The 24,125-nt window shown below is 38.5% G+C and overlaps 1 protein-coding gene across 13 annotated transcripts in view; it reads left to right on the top strand.

Annotated features, from left to right (window-relative positions):
• Positions 1 to 24,125, top strand: part of CLASP1 (cytoplasmic linker associated protein 1) — a 154,591-nt gene that overhangs the window by 69,452 nt on the left and 61,014 nt on the right. For 6 of the 13 annotated variants that reach the window (XM_090143682.1, XM_090143678.1, XM_090143676.1 and 3 more), the window contains exons 11-23: positions 635 to 727; positions 2,058 to 2,203; positions 2,809 to 2,944; positions 3,632 to 3,702; positions 4,620 to 4,679; positions 5,375 to 5,452; positions 7,017 to 7,184; positions 7,720 to 7,769; positions 9,016 to 9,186; positions 10,823 to 10,846; positions 17,436 to 17,543; positions 18,981 to 19,007; positions 20,759 to 20,926. In XM_090143682.1, coding sequence (XP_089999808.1) covers positions 635 to 727; positions 2,058 to 2,203; positions 2,809 to 2,944; positions 3,632 to 3,702; positions 4,620 to 4,679; positions 5,375 to 5,452; positions 7,017 to 7,184; positions 7,720 to 7,769; positions 9,016 to 9,186; positions 10,823 to 10,846; positions 17,436 to 17,543; positions 18,981 to 19,007; positions 20,759 to 20,926 — 1,300 coding nt within the window. The remainder of the gene's footprint in view (positions 1 to 634; positions 728 to 2,057; positions 2,204 to 2,808; positions 2,945 to 3,631; positions 3,703 to 4,619; positions 4,680 to 5,374; positions 5,453 to 7,016; positions 7,185 to 7,719; positions 7,770 to 9,015; positions 9,187 to 10,822; positions 10,847 to 17,435; positions 17,544 to 18,980; positions 19,008 to 20,758; positions 20,927 to 24,125) is intronic. The other 7 variants (XM_090143687.1, XM_090143686.1, XM_090143685.1 and 4 more) reach the window with 3 other exon arrangements.

Here is a 24,125-nt window from a genome sequence, read left to right on the forward strand (position 1 = left end):
GTGCATCACTTCTCCTTCAGAGTTTACCTGCTGGGGCAAGAAGACCACACAGGTGTGCTCATGATTTTTACTAGCTCAGTCTTGAACCTAACCTGGGCTGAAGTGTAGGATGGTGACTTAGTTAGCCTTACTCTTTTAATACACTTGTGTATTTTTAGTGAATCTGCTTTCAAACTGACTGACTTCATTCTTTTGATAGCTTTCTTCTGTGCTCCAAGGCAGGGTTACTATTCAATTGTATAAACGTTTTTAGCACCTGCGAGTTTTAATAACCAAGCTTTTAAGGTCTCACTTCTATGTGGGAATGAGTTTTCCCTGGGTATGCACAGTGACTGTTGACTAGCTCCATAAAGCATATCCAGTTCTCTCTTCCATAAAGCAGGAATTTTAGCATTTTACTGACTGTTTTATTGTAAATGCCAGTTAATATATTTGACTTTAACTTTTATCATTAACTTTTTTGCTGAATACAGTACAGTAATACTGCTTAAAATTCTGAAACTATAGTAAAATAGTAGCTGACAATCCTTTAGTTATTCTCTGATCATGTTATAATTTTTGAAGGAGATCTCTGTAAATTCTTTGCATTATGCAAATCCCATGTTATGATTCTACTTTGTATTTAAATTTACAGATTTATTCTAGCCGGGATCTTGAAGAATCCATAAACAAAATAAGAGAGATACTATCTGATGATAAACATGACTGGGAACAGAGAGTATCTGCTGTAAGTAGTTAACTTTGTCATGAACTCAATTAATATAAGGTTTTCCTTCACTGAGCTTATCTTATGAAAGAATTTGCTGAGAGAATCTCAGAGTAAGGCTGAAGTGCAGTTTAAGTGGTGAACATTTGTTGTATTTCCCCGTGCTTAGGGGAAGCATTTCCTTATGAGACTGAGTTTAAACCATGTCTGTGGAGGGAGATACTATTTTTTATATAAAGGCATCTGGTAAGCCAACATCAGGTTGAAATGGAAGTCATGCAGGGAATCTAGATGTAAAGCTAGAAGTTTGCTAGCTAGCAGATGCTGAAATGCTGAGATGGAAATATCAAAAATGATATCCAGAATCTCTTAAAACACCTCCTGTTGAGGCAGAAAGTCATTTTGCCTGTAGAGAGCTCACTTATAGTTTTGCAAAAAGGAAATAAAAGCAAACAATTCAGAAAATTTAAACACTGGAATTTTAAATAAATGGTTATAAATGTAGGAAATGCATTAGTGGAAAAGTGGGCGTTGTGTGCATACCAAGGTTGTCCTGTTTTCTGAGATGAGCAGTATTTGCATAATACAAATAGATGCATACACTTTTCTATACAGTAGACTTTGATCACTGGTACAGCAGCTATGACATGTCTGTCAAGTCATCTATTACAGGAAAGCATCAGCTTGTGCTGATTCAGCTTGCTTCATTTTTCTTTGCTGTAGTGAGAGTAGTAAGCTTAAATAGAGGGACTGTACTCATGAGGTCACATGGAGATATCCAAAATAAAGTCTTTATGAAGAAATTGCGGTCCCAGTATCACTAGAAAATATGCTATTTTAGAAAGGTCAGGGTTGCACTTCTAGTAGACCCGTATAATTATTTACTTAAACAAAGTAAATGAACAGATTCTAGATATAAGTCAGTACAACTCAGATCTGAGTGTAAGTCAAGCTTTTCAAGTTAATGCATCTTTCAAAGATGCTAGCTAGCTATGTGAGGTTCTATGCTTTTAGAAACTATTGTAAGTAGATGGATATTAAGAGGAATGAAAACGAACCTTTGACAACTTTTGGCTTAAGAAGTAAAGTTTGGGTCATTAACAATACAGTTGTAGAAGCCATATGTAATACTTGTGGATTGCTGTAACAGTTAGCTACCATGTTTATATTACTTTATATTCTTAGTATGTTAACCTGTGAGTTGTATGTAAGGTCTGAAATAAAATTGCTTGGTATATTTTAAGAAGCGTGTTGTACAGAGGCCCTGGGAGCAACGTATGAGCTCTGAACCTAACAGTCCTTCTGTACGTTGCTTATTAACAGTCACTGCTTTGTTTTGTCATACCAACAGTTGAAAAAGATCCGCTCCTTACTGTTGGCTGGAGCTGCAGAATACGATAACTTCTTCCAACACTTGCGACTCCTGGATGGAGCATTTAAATTGTCTGCTAAAGACCTGCGATCTCAGGTAGTGCGGGAAGCTTGTATCACGTTGGGGTAAGTTCACTTTCCAAACATGCTTGAAATGGGTTGTAGGAACGTGGAGCAGATGATGGTTAGAAGACACGCATGAATTAACTAATAGATTGAAATTTTGCTATGGCTATTTAAAACCATGTTCATGTAGGCTGCTAACTGTAGTTGAACAAACACATATTGTTGAGTTTTAAACGTTAATGATTGAAAGATGCAAAAATGTGTTTTGTTCTACTTCAGACTGAGCTATATTTTTGATTTTTTTATTCTTAGTGAAATGATTTAAGAAAAGAGCCTGTAGTGTTTCTAACAGTATTTTTTTGTGGAAATTCATGCATATGAATGCAAAACTGATCACTTTCAGAGAAACTAACAAGTCTGGAGAAATACTTTTATTACTGTCACACTTGTTTGTTAGTAAATATTTCTCACGGTTCAGTTCAACAAAGATGAACTTGAAATGAAAGGAACTATTTCAAAAACAAATTGCTCTGTCCTTTAGAGTTGGAGAGGAGGTGACAGTTGTGAAGAGTCTGATATTACATGTGTTGATGTTATGTTCTGTAGAAGTCTGATTTGCTTAATCCTCAGCACGCTTAACAGTATGACTTCACTGTGTTTTACAGACATTTATCATCAGTTCTGGGAAACAAGTTTGATCATGGGGCAGAAGCCATTATGCCAACAATCTTTAATCTAATTCCAAATAGTGCCAAAGTCATGGCCACTTCTGGTGTTGTAGCAGTTAGATTAATCATTCGAGTAAGTATCAGTCAAAAGAGAAAAACGTTTTATTGTTTCCAAATGCCGTGATGTTTCTCAGAAAATATGGATGTTGCTGCCATGAAAATTTGATTAAATGTCAAATCTACTCTTCTGATTGTGCTGGGCTTGTCTGTCTCCAGCTGTAATAAAGCCTTGTATAGGTAGATGATGATAGGTAAGCCATTCTTAAATAGTAGGAAAAAGTGGCAGAAGTGATAGGAAAAATGTTTCTTTTCAGAGTAAGGTATTTCTATCCCTCAGAGATGAGCAAATTTTTTTAATTGGCTTTAAATCTTGACTTGCAATACAGACTTAGTATGCTATAAATCACCCCAGGCATAGCATATGTTGCCTAAAACTGTGAGGTTGCAGAGGTGGCTTCTGCTAGGGAAGCTGCAGATAGCCTGACAACTCTTAAGCTGTAACCACTGACTGTTGAGATCTTCTTGAAATGACTTCAGCTCTTTGGCAGAAAAAAAATAAAATCTGTTAAAGGTATTTTTACTGTTAAAATATATGTATTTAAGAATCTGTCTATATTCAGTAGTGTTTCCTTATTTAGCAATTCTATTTTTAAGACTTGGAAAAAAAAGCATACAGAGCTCAGGTTGCTATTGCAAATTACTTTTCATTGCACAGAACTATGAAGTTTTCTTCCTGTTTTTGTTCTTTCTTTTGTTCTAGCATACACACATCCCTCGACTAATACCCATCATAACCAGTAATTGTACCTCCAAGTCTGTTGCGGTTAGAAGGTGAGCATTTAGTTTGAAGTTCTGCTGTTGTTTACCAGTAAATAGAATTGTGTATACTTGTGATAAAAATCATATTTGTTTTTATTTGTGGAAAGAGCTGTTGTAGACACTGCTCCAGAGCAATCATCTTATTCTCCCCCATGTGCTGGGAACAAATTCAGAATCAGCTATTATATAAAAGATGCAGCATTGCTGAGAAGAAAAGGCAGTTTATCTGAAAGAAACCTGTTCTTTAATCTCTGTGCTTACCTACAATGTCATATTAGCTTTTTAAATTATTTTTTTCTCAGATGTGCTTTTCTTCCCCACTACTAATCTTTGCAGTGGTGTGTTTTCTTTGAGCCAGTCAGCAGAAATGCTGCTCTGTGGTATTGCTGGGCAATACATGCTCCCTCTACATTTAAAATCGAGGTGTGGTTTGTTCTGTCAGCCTCGCTGGGAGACTCTTGCCTGTGCCATACAGATTGATTTTTTTTTTTCTCTAGTTAAATGAAAAGAAGGTCTTTGTAGTTGATGAATTTTGTGACAAACCTTGAAAAAAATCACATCACACAAATGCCTTCCTTTCTGTAAATGATGAAGAATGAAGCTGAAAAGAAGCAAGATGCGAAGTTTCCTTGTGAAGTTTGAACTCTTGTGAGTGCAGGGTGGTTCTAATTTGTATCTTTGCCGGTATCTAAGGGTGCCTTTTGGTTTGTTTTACATCTCTCTATTGAGACTCTCTAGAGAGATTAATTCAGTTACTTTGCAGTTTTTATTGACAGTATTTGTAGAGTTCTTGATGTTTCTATTGTGGCTCTTCCTGAATTCTAATATCCTGAGAACCATCATAACAAAAGGTGACTACTGTGCAGAGGCAGGTATGATGAAGTCAGTGTGCCTCTTTGAGAACTCAACATTTCTATTTTTCTTCTCAGGCGCTGTTTTGAATTTTTAGACCTGCTGCTGCAAGAATGGCAAACCCACTCTCTAGAAAGGTAAGCTCTGAAAACAAAGAATTTTTGAAAACAAAGAAGTTGGTTAATTCTAGCCTATTAATGTCTGCTAGGTGAGGTCTGTAGAAAGGATAGTCTTAGAGGTGAGATTCACATAGTTCTAGTGAAGATATTTTTGTGGCAAGAAGAGCATCTATGTGTGTGCATGTTTACAGTTCATCCATGCAGTTCTGGCAGCCAAGTTCAGCAAGTCTGTTTCTTATGCCAGCCCTAGAAAACCTGTCTGAACAAATCTCTGAACTTGATAGATCTTCTTTCCTTTTGCACCTTAAAGTGAGAAGATGAGGTGAGGGCTGCTGCACATCTAACAGGAGCATCTGAGGCTTGTAAAGTAGTTCAAACTAATGAACAGTAGAAGAAATTGTGGGATACCTATTGGGACCCAATTTCCATAGCTTTGGGCTGACCAAGACTTTGTAAGGGTTGAGAAAAGTATTTTCAGACCCAGGCAGTTTCAACTACCTGACTAAAGATGGACCAATGAAGACTGCTGCTTGCCTTTTTCTACTCAGCAGTGTGAATGAAATTAAACTGACTTAGAAGAGCAGGAGCTACAAAATGTTTGGTGTGGAAATGGGAAGAACTCTGTTCAGGGACACTAAGGAAAGCCAAATTAGTTGTTTGTAAAGGTAGTGCGCTGTTCTGGATTGCTGGACTGTGTATCTTTATTTTTTCAGACACATATCAGTGTTAGCTGAAACAATAAAGAAGGGAATTCATGATGCAGACTCTGAAGCCAGGATAGAAGCAAGAAAGTAAGTAGAAGCTATTGTTGCCTTTTCTTCTTCCCTTTCTTTATGTTGTGAGTTAAGGTATTACATGTTGGAGACTCTGAAAGACAAGTAATGTTCTGGCAACTGAGGCTAGCACTTCTTCCCTTTCAAAGGGAATCGGTAGTAGAAGATGTCATATGAAGTGATTGTGAGAAAGCTATTCTGTTGTCTTTTCTCTTCTTTTTACCTACATGCGATACTGTGGTATTTATTATTCTTGAAATAAAAGTCACTATGCTGGTATGCTGCTAAATATTACCTAAGTAGAGGAATTATTTTTGACAGTGAAACAATATCTTTGTAGAATATATCTACAGAAAATGTAATTAGTTTTTTTCTGTTGAAGATCCCTTGCATTTTTCATAATGTCTGTATTTAGGATAGTGTACTTTTATACTGGGATCATGATCTTCTGTTCAGAAGACAATTGGGACATCTTCAGAAAGAAGATGCTGTTAAATAAGAAATCACTAAACAATATATTTTGTTAATCTAAATGCTATATTACAAGCAGAGGTGTTTTACAGTAAGACTGTTTAAATCCTTTTGAAAGGGAAAGTTTGCATCACTGGAAAAATGCAGCATCCACTGAGGTTTCACAGCTGGTGACTGGTTAAGCTGAAAAGGCAGCAAGGAAAATGGAATAAAACTTTAGAAAACAAACTTAATTCTCTTTTCCCATGTTTCTTAATTAAGCATTACTGTGTGTAAGACAGAAATTTGTTTCCTTTTACTGCTGTGAGAATGCATGTGACTTCTCTGAGAACTGACTGTCTAATACAAACAATTCTTGATTCATTTGAGCTAATGGTCTTGCTCTTAAACTGCCCCTTAGTTGCCCCTTGAAAAGTGCTGAGAGACTTCATCTCCTTTGTGATGAGAGTGAATGGTGTTTTAGCATCAGTCAGGAGATGAAGACCAGAGAGGAATTCCTACTTCTTTAAATGCTCTCTTACTTTCAGCATGGTACTGATTGGAAGTGTATTGAAGCGTCTTATTCTTTAGTTTTCCCAAGAGATAGTCAGCAGCCTTAGCTCTACAAAAGATTTCTCTCTGCGGCAATGTATGAGAGCTATTTGTTAAACTTGAGGAAGAAAACACCTGCTGGTGATTTCCTGAATCAAGCCATGCATGTGTATTCTGCCTTTGGCTTGTTTTTGAACTATCTGTTGATTAGCTAGTCCTAAGCAAATGTCATTCTGGTTATGGTTCTAGTCTGGGTCTGTCTCTTATATGTGGTAGACAGCTGGAGGGATATGAGAAATTCCTTCGTGACAAAGCCTTTTTGGTAACTTATGTTTGTACAGAGCCCCAGGTGGTATGTTCCCCTTCTGTTATTTTTGTTTGCTTCGTCTTCTGTGGGGCTGTCATTCTTGCTTGTTACTCAGTGGTATGTCTTAAGTGCATGGGGGCTGCAGATGATTGAAATGTCTGGGCTAAGCAGCCCACTAATGCAATTAGGGAAGAAGGCTCTGACTGTACCTGTGCTTCACTGACCTTTAAAATGTGACAAGGAAATATTAACAGCATCGTGCCTTGTTCCCAGGTGTTACTGGGGTTTCCACAGTCACTTCAGCAGAGAGGCAGACCATTTGTACCACACCTTGGAGTCCTCCTACCAGAAGGCCCTGCAGTCGCATTTGAAGAACTCTGACAGCATTGTGTCCTTGCCACAGTCAGATCGTTCCTCCTCCAGCTCCCAGGAGAGTCTCAAGTGAGTCACTGGGCATCATTACTTCTCTTGGTTTAAGCAACTGCAGAGATAATGTGATTGCTTCCTCAAATTCACAGGAGCTGCTTTGGGTACTCCGTGCTTTGCTTGTCTCATCTGGTTATCGGTGGCCTCAACACTTCATTATACTAAAATCTAGCTAACATTACATTAAAATAAGATGCATTATTCTGATAAATTCTTGCTTCTCTTAAAGAGATGATCAACTTAGGCTGCAAACATCTGCAACTGAAGATACCTGAAAAATACCCATAATGTTGATACAACCCTTTAAACCTACATACTGTTGTTAATGATCACTTCTCAATTAACATGCATAAGTCTTTTTTAAGTGCTTTTTCATAATTTCATAATGATGCTGTATTTATATTTTTAAAAAGTAAGCTTTGTTAGTCTATTCCTGAATATAAATAACTTCCTGTTAACTCAGTTATGTACTGAGGGAACAGAGAAGCACTGTTACTGCTGTCTGTGATATATCAGTTTTGTTTTAATAAATACTTATATTAACTTCCAGCCGTCCACTGTCTGCCAAAAGAAGTCCTACTGGAAGTACTACATCAAGAGGTGAGAATAGGAGCTGAAAATGCAGTGAGATGTTGCTGAGGAATTGTGATGAAGTAGAATGAGTATTTTGATACTGTAGTGTGCAAAGGACAACTTTTCTGTTTACTACTCCTTAAAAATGGCACCTTATTATGTAATCTTTAATCAGCTCTGGGTTGTGCACCCATTTTTGTACATCAGCATCTGATGCACTGGTGCCTTTAAAAGCTGGTATTTTGTTACTGCTTGCACCTGAAGGCAGGTTAAAGTGCTTTAAAAATTGTAGCTAAGGTAAGTTTAGGGGGTGAAATAGCTGGAATTAACTCCTACTGATGCCAGTACATACAGCTAGGTGGTCTACTGGTGCGTTCACTGTTACGCATTTCTCTCACTTGTTTTTTATGGTTTCAGCACTTATTGGAGGCACTGTCTGCACAGAATTCCTCCAGTGTTAAATTCCATCTTCTGATTAATCTATTTTTACCAGTAGAATATTTGGGTGTGACCAAGAGTTGCTGATTTTGCTTTATAAGTGCAGCAGCAAAGGAATACATAAGGAAAAAATGCTTCCTTATTCAATAGGCGTGTTTGTTTTCTTCATTCATGTACCCAACCCAAGCCTGTATGCTTCTGTACTTTCCTGTTGACAAGTACAGGCAGCCTTCCTATCATAAGCAAATGCATATGGTAGCCTAAGTAGTACATCTGAATACAGAGCATAACAGAGACAACTTCTACCCCTATCAGTATACTTTGCTGATACCTTGAATACAAGGAGAATTCTGTGTGGCGCCTGCTTTATTGTGCCCACAAATGCATGCATGCTTGCAGCTTAATAGACAAATTTTTTGCTTCAGAGGGTAAACAACATGGAGTGGTGGGAACAGTGATCATCATGAGAAAATGCTTTGAGAAGGAAGGTAGGAAGACTTCCAGCAATGTATAAAACCTGGGTTGAAGGATCTGTGTGGGCCTTTTTTAGATGGCAGCTCACAAGCTGGTGATGGGTACTCTACCTGAGTTTTGCTGTATTGCTGGCCTGGTATTCTTTTCTTGGCATTTAGGTTTAGTGTCCGATGAAGTTCTTGAAATATCTTTTCAGTCACTGTGGGGAAACCCACATAACCCTGATAAGACATTCTTTAAGTATTTCACTGCAATTAGAGAGTGTTAAAAATAGTACGTTAAACTGCTTGCTGTGCTCTTTGAAGCACACAGCTCAAAAAATTAATCTTCTTTATTCTGGGTCTCCCACTCCCATCTGCAGCATCTACAGTAAGTACAAAATCTGTGTCAACACCAGGATCTCTGCAGCGATCCCGCAGTGACGTTGATGTGAATGCAGCAGCTAGTGCCAAGTCAAAAGTGACATCTTCTGGAGCATCCACCCCCTTCAGTTCTGCTGCAGCCCTGCCCCCAGGCTCATATGCATCACTAGGTAAATCTTTATGTTCTACTGTCGCAGTCAGCTTTCTTTACTCTCAGGAAGTGCCTAGATAACTTGATTTGAATGTCAAACTCTGTAACTGGAAGAACATTTCTCTGAGGTGCCTAACAGTTCTTGGGCATAAATGTGTGATCTCTTGCTTTTTGGAATTAAGCAAAAAATTTGCAAAGGAACTGACTTGGAACAACCTTCCATTTTTGTGAATTGTTTTGATAGTCTCAGCCTTCTTTCTGGGGAAAAGTAGATCATATTCTGGTTCCATGATGCTGTTGAGGAAAATGCTTAGTGCTCTATTACTTCTGATATTCCTTCTGTCTCTCTCCCTTCTCTTCCTCTTCCTTCCTTCCTCTTTCCTTGACACTTGTTTTCCATGAATTGTTCTGTGCTTTGAGGAGTACATCTTTGAGTTTGATTATTTTGTAAAAGATACAGAAGCAAAGAAAAGCAGGCCTTCTCTTTTCACCACACAATTGGGATGTAAGATACTGCTGACTCTTCTTGGATTATAGCCACACTGTGCTATTTTGTCCAAGCATTGTGTATCACTGTCAGGTATCCACCAGTGTTTCTTACAGCAAAGTTTGCATTTGATCTTTCTCTCCTGGACATGATGCTGCTAATTTGCTGAAGTAGGAAGTGCAAGGCAGTGACCAGCACCAAATAATTCCACATTCTGCAGATTGCATAGTAATCTAATTCCTGAGGTTTTTATTGATTTTTACCTTTACAAGAGGGAGAAAAATTGGATGCCTAGTGAGTGTCAAAGTCAGTGGTCTTGATTTGAGCCGTGCTGATAGCCTTCATTCCTTCCTTGAGTCAGCTGAAATGTAGTTTTTCCTTAGTGTTGAGCATTTGATCTTATTTCAGATTAAATAAGGATGCTTTTTATAGATTCCCTTTGTAGATATATTTCTTCTATATCTGAAGTCCTTTATAGCGTCTTTAATGTACTGGTTGTATTTGCTTCAGAAGTTCATGTTTTATTCTGATTTATATCGCTTGTTCATATTTAGTTCAAGATTTACATGCACTGCAGTGAGCACTTAATACAGATCCGTGGAGTTGATTGCTGAAGAGTGTGCTTTCAGAACTTAAGGACACAGCCACCCTTTAGATGCACGGTGCACTGGCTTCAGTGGCAAATATGCTTTTGCACTCTTATGTCACAAAGGCAAACAGAAAGTGGGGAAGAAAATCTAAAAGCTGGTTTTGTCCTTGAAGCCTGGAAACTGAGTATAGTGTTACTGTTGTTCTTAAGATACTAAAGGAGAAAACCAGGAAATGTACTGTTTCTTCAAGTTATGCAGGCATGGCTACTCCTAAAGGAGTCTGTCTGTTTCCTTTTGAGCTAGCAGGGACATCTGCTATCTTTGCGTCTCAATGAGAGAAATGGTGAGGCAAACAAAGAAAATGGGGTTTGACAAACATTAGATGTATGTGGAAAGAAAAACTTGTAACCTTGTTCTACGGATTCATCAAGCTTTGATTTATTGCTCAAACTTCTTGCATTTGTTTGTGTTAATTTGTTTTACATACTTCTCTAGCTAATCTATAGTGCCCATTTCTGTTGATATTAATAATTCTTCCCTATTAATCCTTGCCTTATTTTTTTTTAATTTGCTTAAAGATGGTACTACCACTAAAACTGAGGGTAAGCAGTCTCTCTGTGTAACTGAGATGTGTCTACAGTCGTACCACTCTACCTGGTCTGTTCTCAAAGTGTTACTGATTCTCATCCATGTTCACTGGTGACCTGCATGAAGTGTTGCATGGTTGTCCTGCTCATTTTGATGCCATGGGGTGTTCTTCATTTTCTCTTCAAGCTGCTCCCTGCTAATGGCACTATTCTGGTTTCATGACTGATTTCTAATCACAGAATTGCATGTGTGTCTTCCTATTTCCAGCAGCGCTTTTGGTTGACGGTGACCTGAGCACAGATTACAAAAGCAGGGCTTGTGTTTTCTTACTCTATGTTGTGTAAAGGTTTGCTGTGTTTTTCCATCCAAAGCTCAGGTCACAACTGCCAAATGCTTTCAGGAAGAGACTGGGCAGCAGGAGAATTGAATGAGATGATCACATGGCAGAAAAATGAGGACAGTAAACAACGATCTCTAGGGAAGGAGTATTTAGTCAACCTCTTTAAACCTGAGCTCTCTCTCTTTATTGTTAACTGAGATGGCTTACATCTAAAGCAGTTGGAGGAAAGTTTTTTCTTTCAAGAACACTGAGCCTGCTAGTTTGGGAAGGCCTGCAGTCTGGTTGGCTATCTGGCTTTTTGTCAAAGCTTATTTTCTTCTTCTCACGCAAAACAAAATCACTGGGAAATCTTTTTTTTTTTTTTTTTTTTTGAGGCAGACAGGGATTGAAAACAAGGCCTTCTACACATAATGAAGACACTTCCTCCCAGCCCAACCAATTTTTTCCTGTTAAAGTCTCTTTTCAAGGGATCTATTACTGTTTGACGGGACTGTGTTTAGTATCCTTGATGAGTGCTTGTATTTGGATGTGGTGTTCTGAGAAGTGCCGCTGTGCTGTTATCACATTTTCTTTCCTTCCTATTACTGATGCATTGATTTAATATCTAGTGGGAGAAGTGTCTACCATCTTTAGAACTGGCTCTTAAACTTATGGTTGGAAGGTTAACTGGTTCAGAATCATGAACAGCTGTTTACCCTTCGTGATCTCTCACTGATCAGGAATATGAAGTTGGCCTAAACGCCTGTATTGAAGTCACTGTCAGATTAAATGAAAGTTCCAAGCTGTTTTAATCCTTAGCTTTTTTTAAATTTGCTCATCCTTCTTTTTCATTTCTTTTCTTCTCCATAGTTTTCAAAATTCTCTTTTTTTTCCCCTAATGTAGAAACATTGAATGTTTTATGTAAATTTACGAAATAGCCTATGTAATGTACAGATCCTCTCCTGGACAGTAATGGTGTTTGTGGAGGTCTGTTCCAGGAGCTGTCCTCCAGTATGCCCTCGCTTTTAGTTTATTAAATGCTCTATTGTCATTATGCAAAATACTTCTTTAGGGCTGTTTTCCTCCAATTTGACTACACTGGATGCAGATGTGGTTTGGTAAAAAAAAAAAAAAAAATAATAATAATAAATCTGTAATAGAAACCAGCCAGTCACTTGCTGGAGGGGAAGTTTGGGAGGATGAACTTTCAAAAATTGCTTTTTGTTGCCTTTGTGTTAAATACAAGATCTCATCTCTTTTGCTGTAGGATTCTTTTTCGGTGAGGGGAGCAGGGATCATGAAGGATTGTAGCATTGTGGCACACCACAGCCAGAGCCCTCGAAGGATGAGTTTAAGCAGTGGTGGAAACTCATTGTCATCTTTGTTTCTCTTTGTCACAGCAAAAAACAGCCTTCAGTGGCAATTTGTTGCCTCCTTCAGATGAGAGTGGGGAGAGGGTTTTTTTGCCAACTGTGATCTTGCAGAGTGTAGAGAATTTTCATTCTTAGAAATGAAAATTAGCAGATCCAAGTGTGACATTTATCTGGAAATAGCTGTGTGGGCAGGAGATGAACTTTGAACAGAAAGCAAAAGTTCCTTCTGCATGTATGCCTCTGTTTTGTTGCAGGTTAGTAGTATCTACTACAAGAGCAAATCTTTTTCTTTTCCTCTGTGTGTGTGTGCATGTGCACATCATTCAGCATTGTGTTTAATCTGCAGTCTGGCTCCCATCATGGCTTTTTGTAGCTGCAGTGTAGAATTTTTGCCACCTTGCCCTCAGCTGGGAGCCAGCATTGTGCAAACTTGGCAGTTCCCATCTACTCTGCCCTCAGTTCTCCTCAGTGTTTTGGTTTTGAGCCAGACATCTTTAAAGAGGAGCAAGATAAAAGTGGCTTGTACCATGGCAAGCTGAGAGGAGAGTATTGGTTCTTTGGTTTTAAGTAGTGTCACCTCAGCTAGCAAATGCTGCGAAAGTGCTCTTCTGTGTGAAAAGCTATCATGAATCTATATACAACTTTAATCTGGACAGATCTTCTGCCTGTGTGCTGTGGGTCTGTGTGTTCATGCAGAGGGTATGTTTTGAAAACCCAGACCCTTTGTGTATGTGTGTCTCCACAATGTCGTGAGGAGTTCAGTAGGCAGAAAGCCTTTTCAGTCTTGATGGGGGTTTTACAGCTTGTGCCATCCAAGTAACAGTTGTGCTCTAAATCCTTGTTGTTGTATATGACTAAAGAGAAACTTCAGAGAAGTTTCTGCTTGTTTTATCATGGAAGTTTTCAAGTCTGTCCCCAAACTGACAAGTTTATAACAAACAATTGGCAGTTTCCAGACTTGGTGGCACAATTCCTAATAATATTTATTATATTCTAGAAAGATTTTATCATTGTTCTCAAATAATTTAGACTTAAAAAAAATCGAGCATCTTGAGCCTTAACCAAGGCTTTGGATAACAGGTTTCAAGAAATGACTATTCTTGTTTTCTTCTCTGCTTTAAAGCTCTTCATTGTCCTCAGCAACAAGGTTTAACTCGATGATATGACTGAACATGGTAGCTTAAGCTGAAATGCTCAGGTAGCAGGTTTCTCTCTTCTCTTGGTTGATCCCTTTGCAAGTGCTGGCATGAGTTACCTGCGCATACTGGTGTAGAGCAGCGCAGTGCAGCTTTTGCACTGTCAGAAGATCTTATACAAAACCAAGTGATAGTGTATACTGATGGTTTATGGTAGGGGTAGAGTGTGTATCAGGGGAAATTGTGCTGTGAAGTTAGGTCGTGTACTGGTAATGTTGGACTTGTGCTATGTATGAAACCTGTACCTTGCATACTGTAAGAAGGATATATTTTTACAGGTTTACATACAAATCAAATAACTGTGTATTCTTAACAAATGTATCACCACGTGGGGATCCCAGGGGCTCTTTCAGGATTTTTTTCTTCTTCCAAGTTGGGAAAAAACCCAAGGAATGCATGAACTGATCCATGATGATACCCTTACCATTCCAGTGCTTCTGCTTATAATTTGTGTGATTGTAAGCATCATTATTCACAGCACAGATCTGATTAAACTTAGTTGTGGGTCTGTTATATGCCATCTGTGATTTCTGGAGTGTTAGAAAAGCAGTTTCTTTACAGGCTGAATCTCACGAAGCCTGTGTTTGTTCTGAGTCATGGGGTGGTGATGCAGTAGTATCCACCCAGAGGAGTTCAGAATAGTGCTGCTGAGTGAAGCTGCTCCTAATCACAGAAAGTTACTTTACTTGCTCCTTTGTTGTTGTCTTTTTTTAAGACCCCTCCTAGATTTAGGCATCTGTTAGACATCTCAAAGTTGATTCTGATCCATTAATTGTTGTAAAAATGGCAGTAACTTAAAAACAAACAACAACAAAAAAAAAACCAACCAAACAAAAAAGGCCAACAAACAAAAAGCCTACAAATGATTTCTTAACAGAAAACATATATATGGAGTCTTCCAAAATACTTTCTGTACCAGCAGTGTCACATTTGCATGTCAAACTTAGATTAAAGACTTTTCTAAATGGCAGTACTTTAATGCTTTTTGGAAACTAGTTGGGGCAGACTTTATCTGTTCACTTGCTGTGCTGTTGCTCTCAGATTAAAGTAATTCTTTTAAGAAGAGCAGAAAAATAACAGCTATAAAATATGAATTGCTGCATCTGCAGTTTGAGCTGGATATGGAAACAAACCTCTTTGAAAGCAAAGAAGTGTTCAAGAGTTGGATTTGTTTGCATTAAACAACAAGAATAAAATGTCTGCCTAACTTTTACTATGTTATTTCTGGTCTTGAAATGTTTTGTCAATGGTAGAATGATAGGGATTAAATAACACAGTCCTATGTACAAATGTAGATATGAATGCAGACTCTTGTTTGCAGATGGAATGCTTAAGGAAATGTAATAGAGACATTTGTGTTGTGTAAATGAACACTTTAACACGTATTTTACTTGGAAAAATTAACTTTAAAACCTTGATTTTTCCACTCAGGCAGTTACTGATTCATCTTGCCTTATTATAAAAGCAAAGTAGGTTTTGGATATTGTTAGACTAAGTTAAGGACTGTGCGTGTGTGTGTTAGGTCAGTGTGTGGAGATCAGTTAACTTGTGAAATACCCCAGGTCCCTCTCCATCTTTGTCTCATATGGATTTGTGTAAATTAATGAAACTTTATAACTTCTCAAGAGGACTTTTTATCCCAGTCTTCTCCCTGACACATTCTGGGCCACATCAGAGTTCAAGCCAAAATCTACTAGCTAATAACAAAGCAGCATCTTGCTCATGAGCGTTCTTTCAGAAACAGATGAACTTGGTAGGAGTCTATCTGCTGACCTTTAGGGGTTTCAAAATCAGTCTGAGTACTTTCTAATCTTGCTAGTATTTGCATGTTAATTTAGTTTGAGTCTTTGGTTCAGTTTTTTTTGTTGAAGTCCAAAAAATTCACATCAGAAGCAGTCACTTACTGTATTTTGTCCCAATCTTGTTCTTAGTTACTACTTGATGAAGCAAAAAAACAAACAAAAAAAAAACCTCCCACCCTGATCTTGTAGATGCAGGAAGAACAGGTAATTATGAGAATAGTGGACTACACATAGAAGGAAGCATCAGTCCCTTCTCACCTATCCATGGCCCATACACATCAGTGTGCTTGCCAGTGCTGCCTGTTACATGGCCTTGAATTCCAATTTGTGTTACAGGCTTTCTGCTGGCATTGTGGAAGGATGGATGGTCAGTTCCATTAGTGGTTCCTTAAACTGCTCGAGTTTAACTTCTTGTTTGCTTTGTACTCCAGTTTGTTTGTGTCTTTTCAGTTTTGTGCCACTCATTTTTTCTTTCACATTTATAAATAATGATTTGAATATAGTTTTCTTTCTCGGCGTGCTTCATCTTTGCTCAGTCCATCTTAGCTGGTTTTAGAATAGCTCTGTAAGCCTGCCAATTTGATTTTAAAATGAGGTGTGTTGTGAAGTACAGATACCTTTTTTTTTTCTCCCTGAAAACAAATCTAGGTTTTCTTCTCAAAGTTTTCCTTGTCGCTTTGTCTATCAGAAAGATGCAGCCCGTGCTATGAGTATTTTGAGTGCTCAGGCAGAGGAACAGAGCTCCCATTCTGTTCAGCCTGGGGCTGTGTGCCACTGCCCTGTTCTGCATGTGAATATTCCCTGGTTTTTGGGTGGGAGGTATACATCTCCTCGTTTGTGTTTCTTTGCTTGTGGTGGACACATGGGGTGGGAGATAAATATCTAATTGGTGGACGCAGTTGTCAAGGCTGTTATCTTACCTGTTGTGTTTTTCCTTTTATTATTATGCCTGCAACTTGAAATCATCCTCTGAATGCAGGATAGCTTTGGCATTGGTCCTGAGAAACAGCTTCAGATTTGGCAGAGAACAGAGTTGTTGAAAGTGCTGGTGGAGGCTTTCTTTGTGTTACTCTTAATTATCATTTCTTTCCCATTAGCTAGAGACTGATAATTGAACCTTAGCACTGGAAAGAACAGTCTGAGGGGAACAGCCCTGCTCCAGGAAGGGGGTGAACTGATGACCTCGTAAGCTGTTCTAGCTCAAATTACTGTGGCTTTTTCATGAGGAAAGGACAGAAAAAGGACCAAGAACACTTTGAGACTTTGTATCCATTCTCTGCCTAAATAAAGGGCAGACACATGGAATGTTTTTTCCACTATGCTGATTGTGTTAAAGGGGAATCACCGTTACTAGTGAAGTTACATTGATCTCAGTATAAATACAAGGGATCAGTAAACAGCAGGGAGATGTGAACAAGGCTGAAATAAAAGCGTGGCTGGGCAGCATTGGCAGACACACTGCAGTGCGTGCTGGGTGCAGATGGAGAGCTGGACAGAAAGCACTGAGCTGTGGTCTGCAAGTCCCAGCAATGGAATTTGTGGCTGCAGCTGCTGTGCCTGTCTGCGAAAGGGGGATCGCCTTATCAGAAAGTAATTATGTAGGGACTCGTGTGTAGGTAACCGAATTTTCTTTAGTAAAGTAGGTACTACAGAACAGAAGCACAGGCACTAAAGATCAGTTTTTTTAATTGAGCCAGCTGATAGCTTTACTGAAAGCAAAAAGAGTTTTGGATGTGTAGACCATCACTGTATATCCCCTCGTTCCTCATCGCGTCTCCCTGTAAAATTTGCCTTCTGAGTCCTGGTTAGTTGTGTGCATAGCAACTCTGCGAGCCTAGAACAGATGGTGCTTTAAAAATGGCTGTTGCCTTTGGAAGAAACCTGTTAACAGTTTGTCTTTGCATTCCTCCAGGTCGGATTCGTACAAGGAGGCAGAGCTCTGGCAGTGCCACCAGTGTCACCTCAACACCTGCTGATACCCGAGGCCGCAGCCGGGCTAAAGTGGTTTCCCAGTCCCAGCGTAAGAAGTGTTTTATTTCTGGGGGAGGTGGAAAAAGTTATTAATACATTTCTCTTGAATTGAGGTAGCATCAGCTGAGAATTGGGCTCGTTTTTGGTGAATAACACTTGGACATGTAACATAATGAATCCCCGCTTAGCTAGCTTTCAGTGTATGCTCTTACTGACACAGGGCACCAAATGAGAATATTTAGTTGCTGCTGTTGTGCAGCAGAATTGCAGATTTTTGTGACATGCTAGACTAAACTTGTACTGGGTCCCACTGAGATGCCCTCTGTGTCTGTAGCTAATTGCTGTCCTGGGTTCTTGCCCTGTCAAGCTTCTCCTGCTTATGTTACAATATTTCTGTATGTGTAATGTGAACTGTCTAAAGTTAATGTGTGCTTTAGCATCAGTTTAGAATAGAATGCTACCTATTTTCAGTAGATATGAGGGAGGTGGTTCTGCTCTCTTTATTCACATGATGCATCCATGCTCCCTGACTTCCTTACAAGCTGTGGTTTCTCCCAGGAGCCATGCAAACAGTGTTGCTGCTTATTTGTCATGTGTCTAAAGAGAATTTTGTCACTCAAACTTCAGAAGAAACGGGGGGGGGAGAGAACCTCTCAAGTTGTTTCACCTTATTCAAAAGCTCTGCTTTGTTCGTGCCATCATTGCTTTGCTCTGTCATGCTGTAGATATGGGTAAGCAGTTTATAGCATTATGATAACCAGGGATAGCTGAAGAGAGAAGCATTATAACTAGGAGGGGGCTGAATGGAAGTCTTTACATTGAAGTCATGAAGGAATTGGAGCTTTGGTATTCTGATCTTAGTTCTTATTGGTTAGAACTTAAAACTTGATTAAAAGCCATAAACTATCTTTAAAATTTTTTAAATTTTTTTTTACTTTAGTGAGAAACGATCAGATGAGACAAGTTTCAGATATATTTAAGGAAGTGTGGAATGGTTCAAAGATTATGGGTTTAATTTTTTTCATGCAATGTACTTATGAGGCTGTAGGATAGTCACATCTGTACCTGTTGTTGGTCTACTTTGTTGAATCTTGATTCCAGCTCAGCACAACTAGATGTGATCTTTAGTCTCCTAATCCAAGCATTACATGAAGTAAATAATGAATTAATGTATAACATGTTCACAGGAACAAACTTGTATGCATTTGTAGCTTTGTTTCAGTTTTACAGCATGGGCTTGGGGTATAATTTAAGCAGAACTTGGGTCTCAGTGTGGGTTGATATTGCTGAGAAGCTGTTAAGCCTTTGGAAATTAAATCACTTGCATTTGCACATTAACTCACTGCATTCTGCAGGGGCTCTTGGAGTGGCACACTTGTGAATATATCTGTCTGTGTATAGCATAAACTGCATGCTGAACGCTGTACTGTCTTCATGTCTTTTAATCCACTTTTTGCCTGTCCTTTGGTCTGCCCTCATAATCAAGGATCCAGATCAGCTAATCCTGCTGGTGGTAAGAAACATTTTCCCTTTCTTGCTTTCTCATGTTATTTCCTTCAGTTTTTTAACTGCTAAGCTTTTAGCTTCCTTCATTCTCTCCTGGTTATCAAGGCTTAAAAAGCATTTTCCTAAAATTAGAAAACCAATATCTATGGCAAATGACCTAGATTTCTCATAGTAATCAAATACGGTAAGCATAAATTATATATTAAAGCTGGCTCATTGATATAGGCATTGCAGAAAAGCTCCTGGAGCTTAAAGTTCATGCACAAAATTCCTCTTATTCCAGTTATTTTGGTGAGACTCCACTGACATCAATGAGTGCAGCAGTGTAACTGGTAGGAGCATTGGCTTTCAGGGTGTGGATGTTGTGAGAGAAACTGGCATCTTTCACAACTGCTTTCACTTCTGGGAGGGGATATTGGAATACATAATTTGATTCAAAATGGCTTTACCCAAGAAGTGAGGGGAGCAAGCAAGTTAAAGTATTACATGCTTTTGTTTTTGTCCATCAGATGAGTAAAACTGCATACCTTCTCTAAATTAAGAACACCCTTTATCTCTTAACTCTTAGTAATCATAACAGAGTTTGGCACTTAAATATTTGAGATGTGTAGATACTTTTTAGAAAGCAAGCAACTTGAATATTTGTACAAAATGTGAATTTGCCAGAGAATATTTTTGCAACCTTTTTTAGATGTTATTTTCCTTCCTATTCTAGCAACAACAACAAAATGTTGGATATTAGGGATGGTAATATCAAATGTTCATTGTGTCATTTGTATACCTAAAGAAACAAAAAAGGGTCTTAAATCCATTAGTTTCATAGTTTCTTGGCTACCTTAAACATTACTTAATTTTCAGCAGAAACATGCTACAAAAATAAGATCCCCTGGATAAAAATAATTATATTGTTCAACCTATTGAGTTTGACAGCATGAATATTTCAGACAAATGTCTGTTGCAACTGGAATGTAAATATTACAAATAAATCTTGGTCAGCGTACTAGATATCATGGCTTAGAAAAGATGTAAACTTGCCTTGAACAATTCAAACTGACAAGGAAAAATAAACCCAGCCAACTATTTAGCTTGCTGAATATTCTTTTTCCAGCTGAAAAATAACTAATTAGTCAGACCGAAATAAACCAACATCTCTACAAATGTGACAGGTTAGTAGGTTTATCCTTCAACATGCTGGTTTGCTACTGTTGAGACAGTATTCTTTTTTTGTTGGTAATGTTTTTTGTTCCCTGAATTACTGTAGGAATACAATGTTACCACTGTAGCATAATGTGAAGATGGGGCTGAACTACCTTGCAGCAGCTTACCTGTGCCAAAAGCTGGTTATCTGCTGCACAGCACTCCACATGAGCTAATTTTTGTTGCTGCTTGTTGAGGCAGAGCAGCCTATAGACCCAATGTTGCTGCTGCAAGGTTGCTCCTGGCATCTCCACAAGCTCACTGAAATTCAGCTTAGGCTATTCATGCACTGTGGTGTCTGTTTTGGTCTTGATCTTGATTGGGTAGCACCACTCATATGTACAGAATTGCTAATGTCAGTGTTTACTGTCCACGGGCTTTCTTCAGTCATCCTCTTAAAGCCCGTGGGAAGCAGTCCCATTAATTTTCTGTGTGCTTTGGGTCATACTGCTAGAGCTGATTGTTTCAGTTTTGCCATCAGAGCATTTAAGATGTTGGGTTTTTTGGTTATGCTTTTTTTTTTTTAACTATTTGTATTCCTCATTTCTGGTTCTCTTCCAGCTGGTAGTCGGTCTAGTTCTCCGGGTAAGCTGTTAGGAAGCACCTATGGTGGCTTGAGCAGTGGAACATCCAGAGTTCAACCTGTGCCATCATCTTCAGAGAAGCGCAGCAAGATCCCCCGGAGCCAGGGATGCAGTCGAGAGACGAGTCCCAACAGAATAGGACTAGGTAAGAGTAGTCACTGCAGTGACACATTGGCCAGCATGCTCAAAGGATGGGCTTTCCTGTTGAACAGGAAACGTGTACATGTTGTCTGTCTTCTGAATTCCTCAACTGGCAAGTTAATGTTTTATTTCCAGAAATGAACTGTTATTTATTATGGTTTGTAGGAAAGTAATTCTAATTTTCCAGGTTGAGGCATAGTTTCAAAATTCCTAAAGATATTTATATCTCCTGTTTGAAATACAACATGAGTGATGTTTTTAGGTCAGGCAGCAAAAACAGTTGCCATGAATAACTATCAAAGCAAAAATACCTCATTTACATGAGTGGCTTAGTCCTAGGACCAGCTGAGCAATTTTACAGTTAGCTGGAATTAAGGGTGGTGAAGCACCTTCTGTGATTATTTAACAATTTTTGCAGCTTAAATGTTTGCTTCTTGTCTGGAATATCTTGGAGCTACTTTTTTAGATGGTGTTTTAAACTTACACTTTAATTATTCTGCTTCCAAAGTTCTTGGCTTAGTGACTATTGTGGAAATAATCCATAATAATTTCTATTTTCAAATCTATCAGCAGACTCATTTTTTTAATAAACAGGCAGGTAAGCATCATTGTATAGAAATATTTGCGTACCTGAATTGAGATTAAAAAAAAAAAAGATATTCATGGGCTAAGCAAGTAAATATTGTTTTCATTTCTGAAATGAAAATGTTTTCAGAAGCTTGAAGTTCACGTAGTTTTAAATAACTGTTACTATATTTTGTATCTTCAAAAAATTTATTGGTAGATTAAATTGAAATAATGACTTAGTGCGGGCAATCAATTTTTTAACTATTACATTCGCAACTATATTTTAAATGTAAGCTGCATTTCTGTTTAGAGCATTTCTAGAGAAGTGCCTTCTTCAAGTATACTGAAATGCACTTAAAGCACCTGAGTGTACATGCTGTTAGGAGTCATAAAAAGTACTGCATGGTTACTGTGATTACTTTTCCAGTTTTAGTAGTGTTCTTAGTCTGATCTATTTTATGACTGCTGTATGAATGCATTGTGCTCTTCTGTTCATTACTTTCAAAATGTGGTGTTTTCCAAATACAGTTGTGCTATCACTCTGCAAAAGAACATAGTTTTTGAAAGTAAATGAAGAATGATGGATAGCACCATCAATTATGCTTAAGTTTATCATCGTGTTATGTGGTCTGATTTGAAACAGTGTTTAGCATGTGAATTAACTTCGTAAAATCCTCACTCTTGGGTTGCCTGCTTTCAGGTATATTATGGGAGCCGTGAAATCCTTTGGAAGTGTAACATGTCTCTCACTGCTCTGATGTGCTGTCTGTGAACAGTCAGTGTTTGAGAGTGAGAGAACTCTCATCTATCAGATGTATGTTTTCCACCCATCTCCAAGTTGATGACTGACCAAAGCCTGTTCTTTCAGGCTCTCATAAGAGCAGTAGTTCAACACTTGTGTTGGCTTCAGCTTTCAGTTGCAGAAATGGTCTCTATTGAATTTTGAATATGATAAGATTGGTTTGAAGGAAGGTAACTTTGATCTGTCATCTTTATACCATTATCCCATTGTATTTATTACTTACAAGTAGCTACAGTTTTTGTTTGCTATTGTGTTGCTTCAGTCTCTTTCTGTGACACATCTTTTTCACTCATTTCATTAAATGGACTCCCATTCACCTTGATCCTAAGTATGCCAATAAACTTCACAGTTTAATTCAAATACTTGAGCTCAAGTGCAGCATCAAATGTGCATGCAATCCTTCAAGCTCTGTGGGATTATGTATGTTTGACAAGCATGTTCTTAACCCATGGACTGAAGCGTCTCTTAACTTACATGTCATGTTGTAGTGCAGAGGCTGTTGAATAATCCCGCAGATCAAGCTGTTAGAAATGAGTAATTGCTGGGTCCTGTTCATAACTCATCCATTGAGTTGATGTGTAGTATTTTGCAAGGGCGACTAGAAGTTACAGTTGTGTGCAAGAGTAAGCATACAGTACAGGTGTGTGCATGGGGTGGGGCTTTACACAACAGCCACCCCCTGGAGTTTATCAGGCCTTTTGGAAAGTAAAGACAGTGATAAGCTAATAGAGCCTTGCACATGGATGCCTGTAAGCATCAGTAGCTTGTTGCTAGATTAATTTCATTGCTGACAGCAGGTATCCATGCATTATACTCTTATATTTCTCTTGTTTGCTGGAAGCCTTGGAAATGGATGTTCAGTAGGCTGTGCTTCCTGCAGGTACTGCAGTGTGGGTGTGTGCCGAAGGCCAGCTACCTGCTCCTCCTCTTGAGCCCATCATCAGAGTGGGGACATAGCTTCCATGGCACCTCCCAGATTCTGAGCTTAGAAGGTGAGGAGCTAGATCTTTGATTGCCAGTTGGATTTAAAGAAGTAAGAGATTTGAGATAATGTTGTTCTTCAGAAAGTGATGCAGGTACAATTAGTTAACACATAGCATTCAGTTTTTCCATCAGTAGTTATGCTGTGTGTGCTTATTGGAAAATGAAAGGCAGCTCTTTGTCTCTGCTGGGTGTACCCTACTACTGTGCTTGGCATTGGCTGCTTTGGTGGCATTTACAGACTTTACAGACTTAGTTAGAAAACATTAAAAACCACACCTTAATGAAATGTAAGCTCCCAAGTGGTAAATTGATAAGCAAGGGAATGATTGAGTTCTGCTGGTGGAGTTTGGGAATTCTGAAATTCTTGTCTTCTGAAAAGACGATCAGGGTATATTTGGGTATATAAAAAGCTTGTCTTGACAATGCTTCTGGCCCTTGATTTGGGGAGTGCCTGAAGAAAACACTCTTGAATAACTGATATTCAATCTTCTCTGCACAAAACAGAAGAAAAAAAAAAGGGTGGGGCAGATGCCTGGGAGTCCACAACAGACTCATCATTTTGTTCTTTTCAATCCATTCTTTTTTTTGGTTACATTTCTCTATTCAGTAACATGTTAATCTTTGGACCATTGCTCATGAAATACACTGTTTGCGTTTCGGCTTTCTCTGTGCGGTCAGTATTGTGGTTCATCTTTAACTTTGTCTTATTAGACTGCTTTAATGCAATTTAAAGCGCTTTGTCTTCATACTTCATGCTGCTGTGATTATCAGTAATGGAAGAAGGATGTACTGTGTACATCAATTAATTTTTTTAATCATTCACAACTCCCTCTTTTTGAAGAGACTGCTG

Source organism: Phasianus colchicus, chromosome 7 (assembly GCF_987193195.1).
Source record: "Phasianus colchicus chromosome 7, bPhaCol1.hap1.1, whole genome shotgun sequence".
NCBI classification, from domain to species: Eukaryota; Metazoa; Chordata; class Aves; order Galliformes; family Phasianidae; genus Phasianus; species Phasianus colchicus.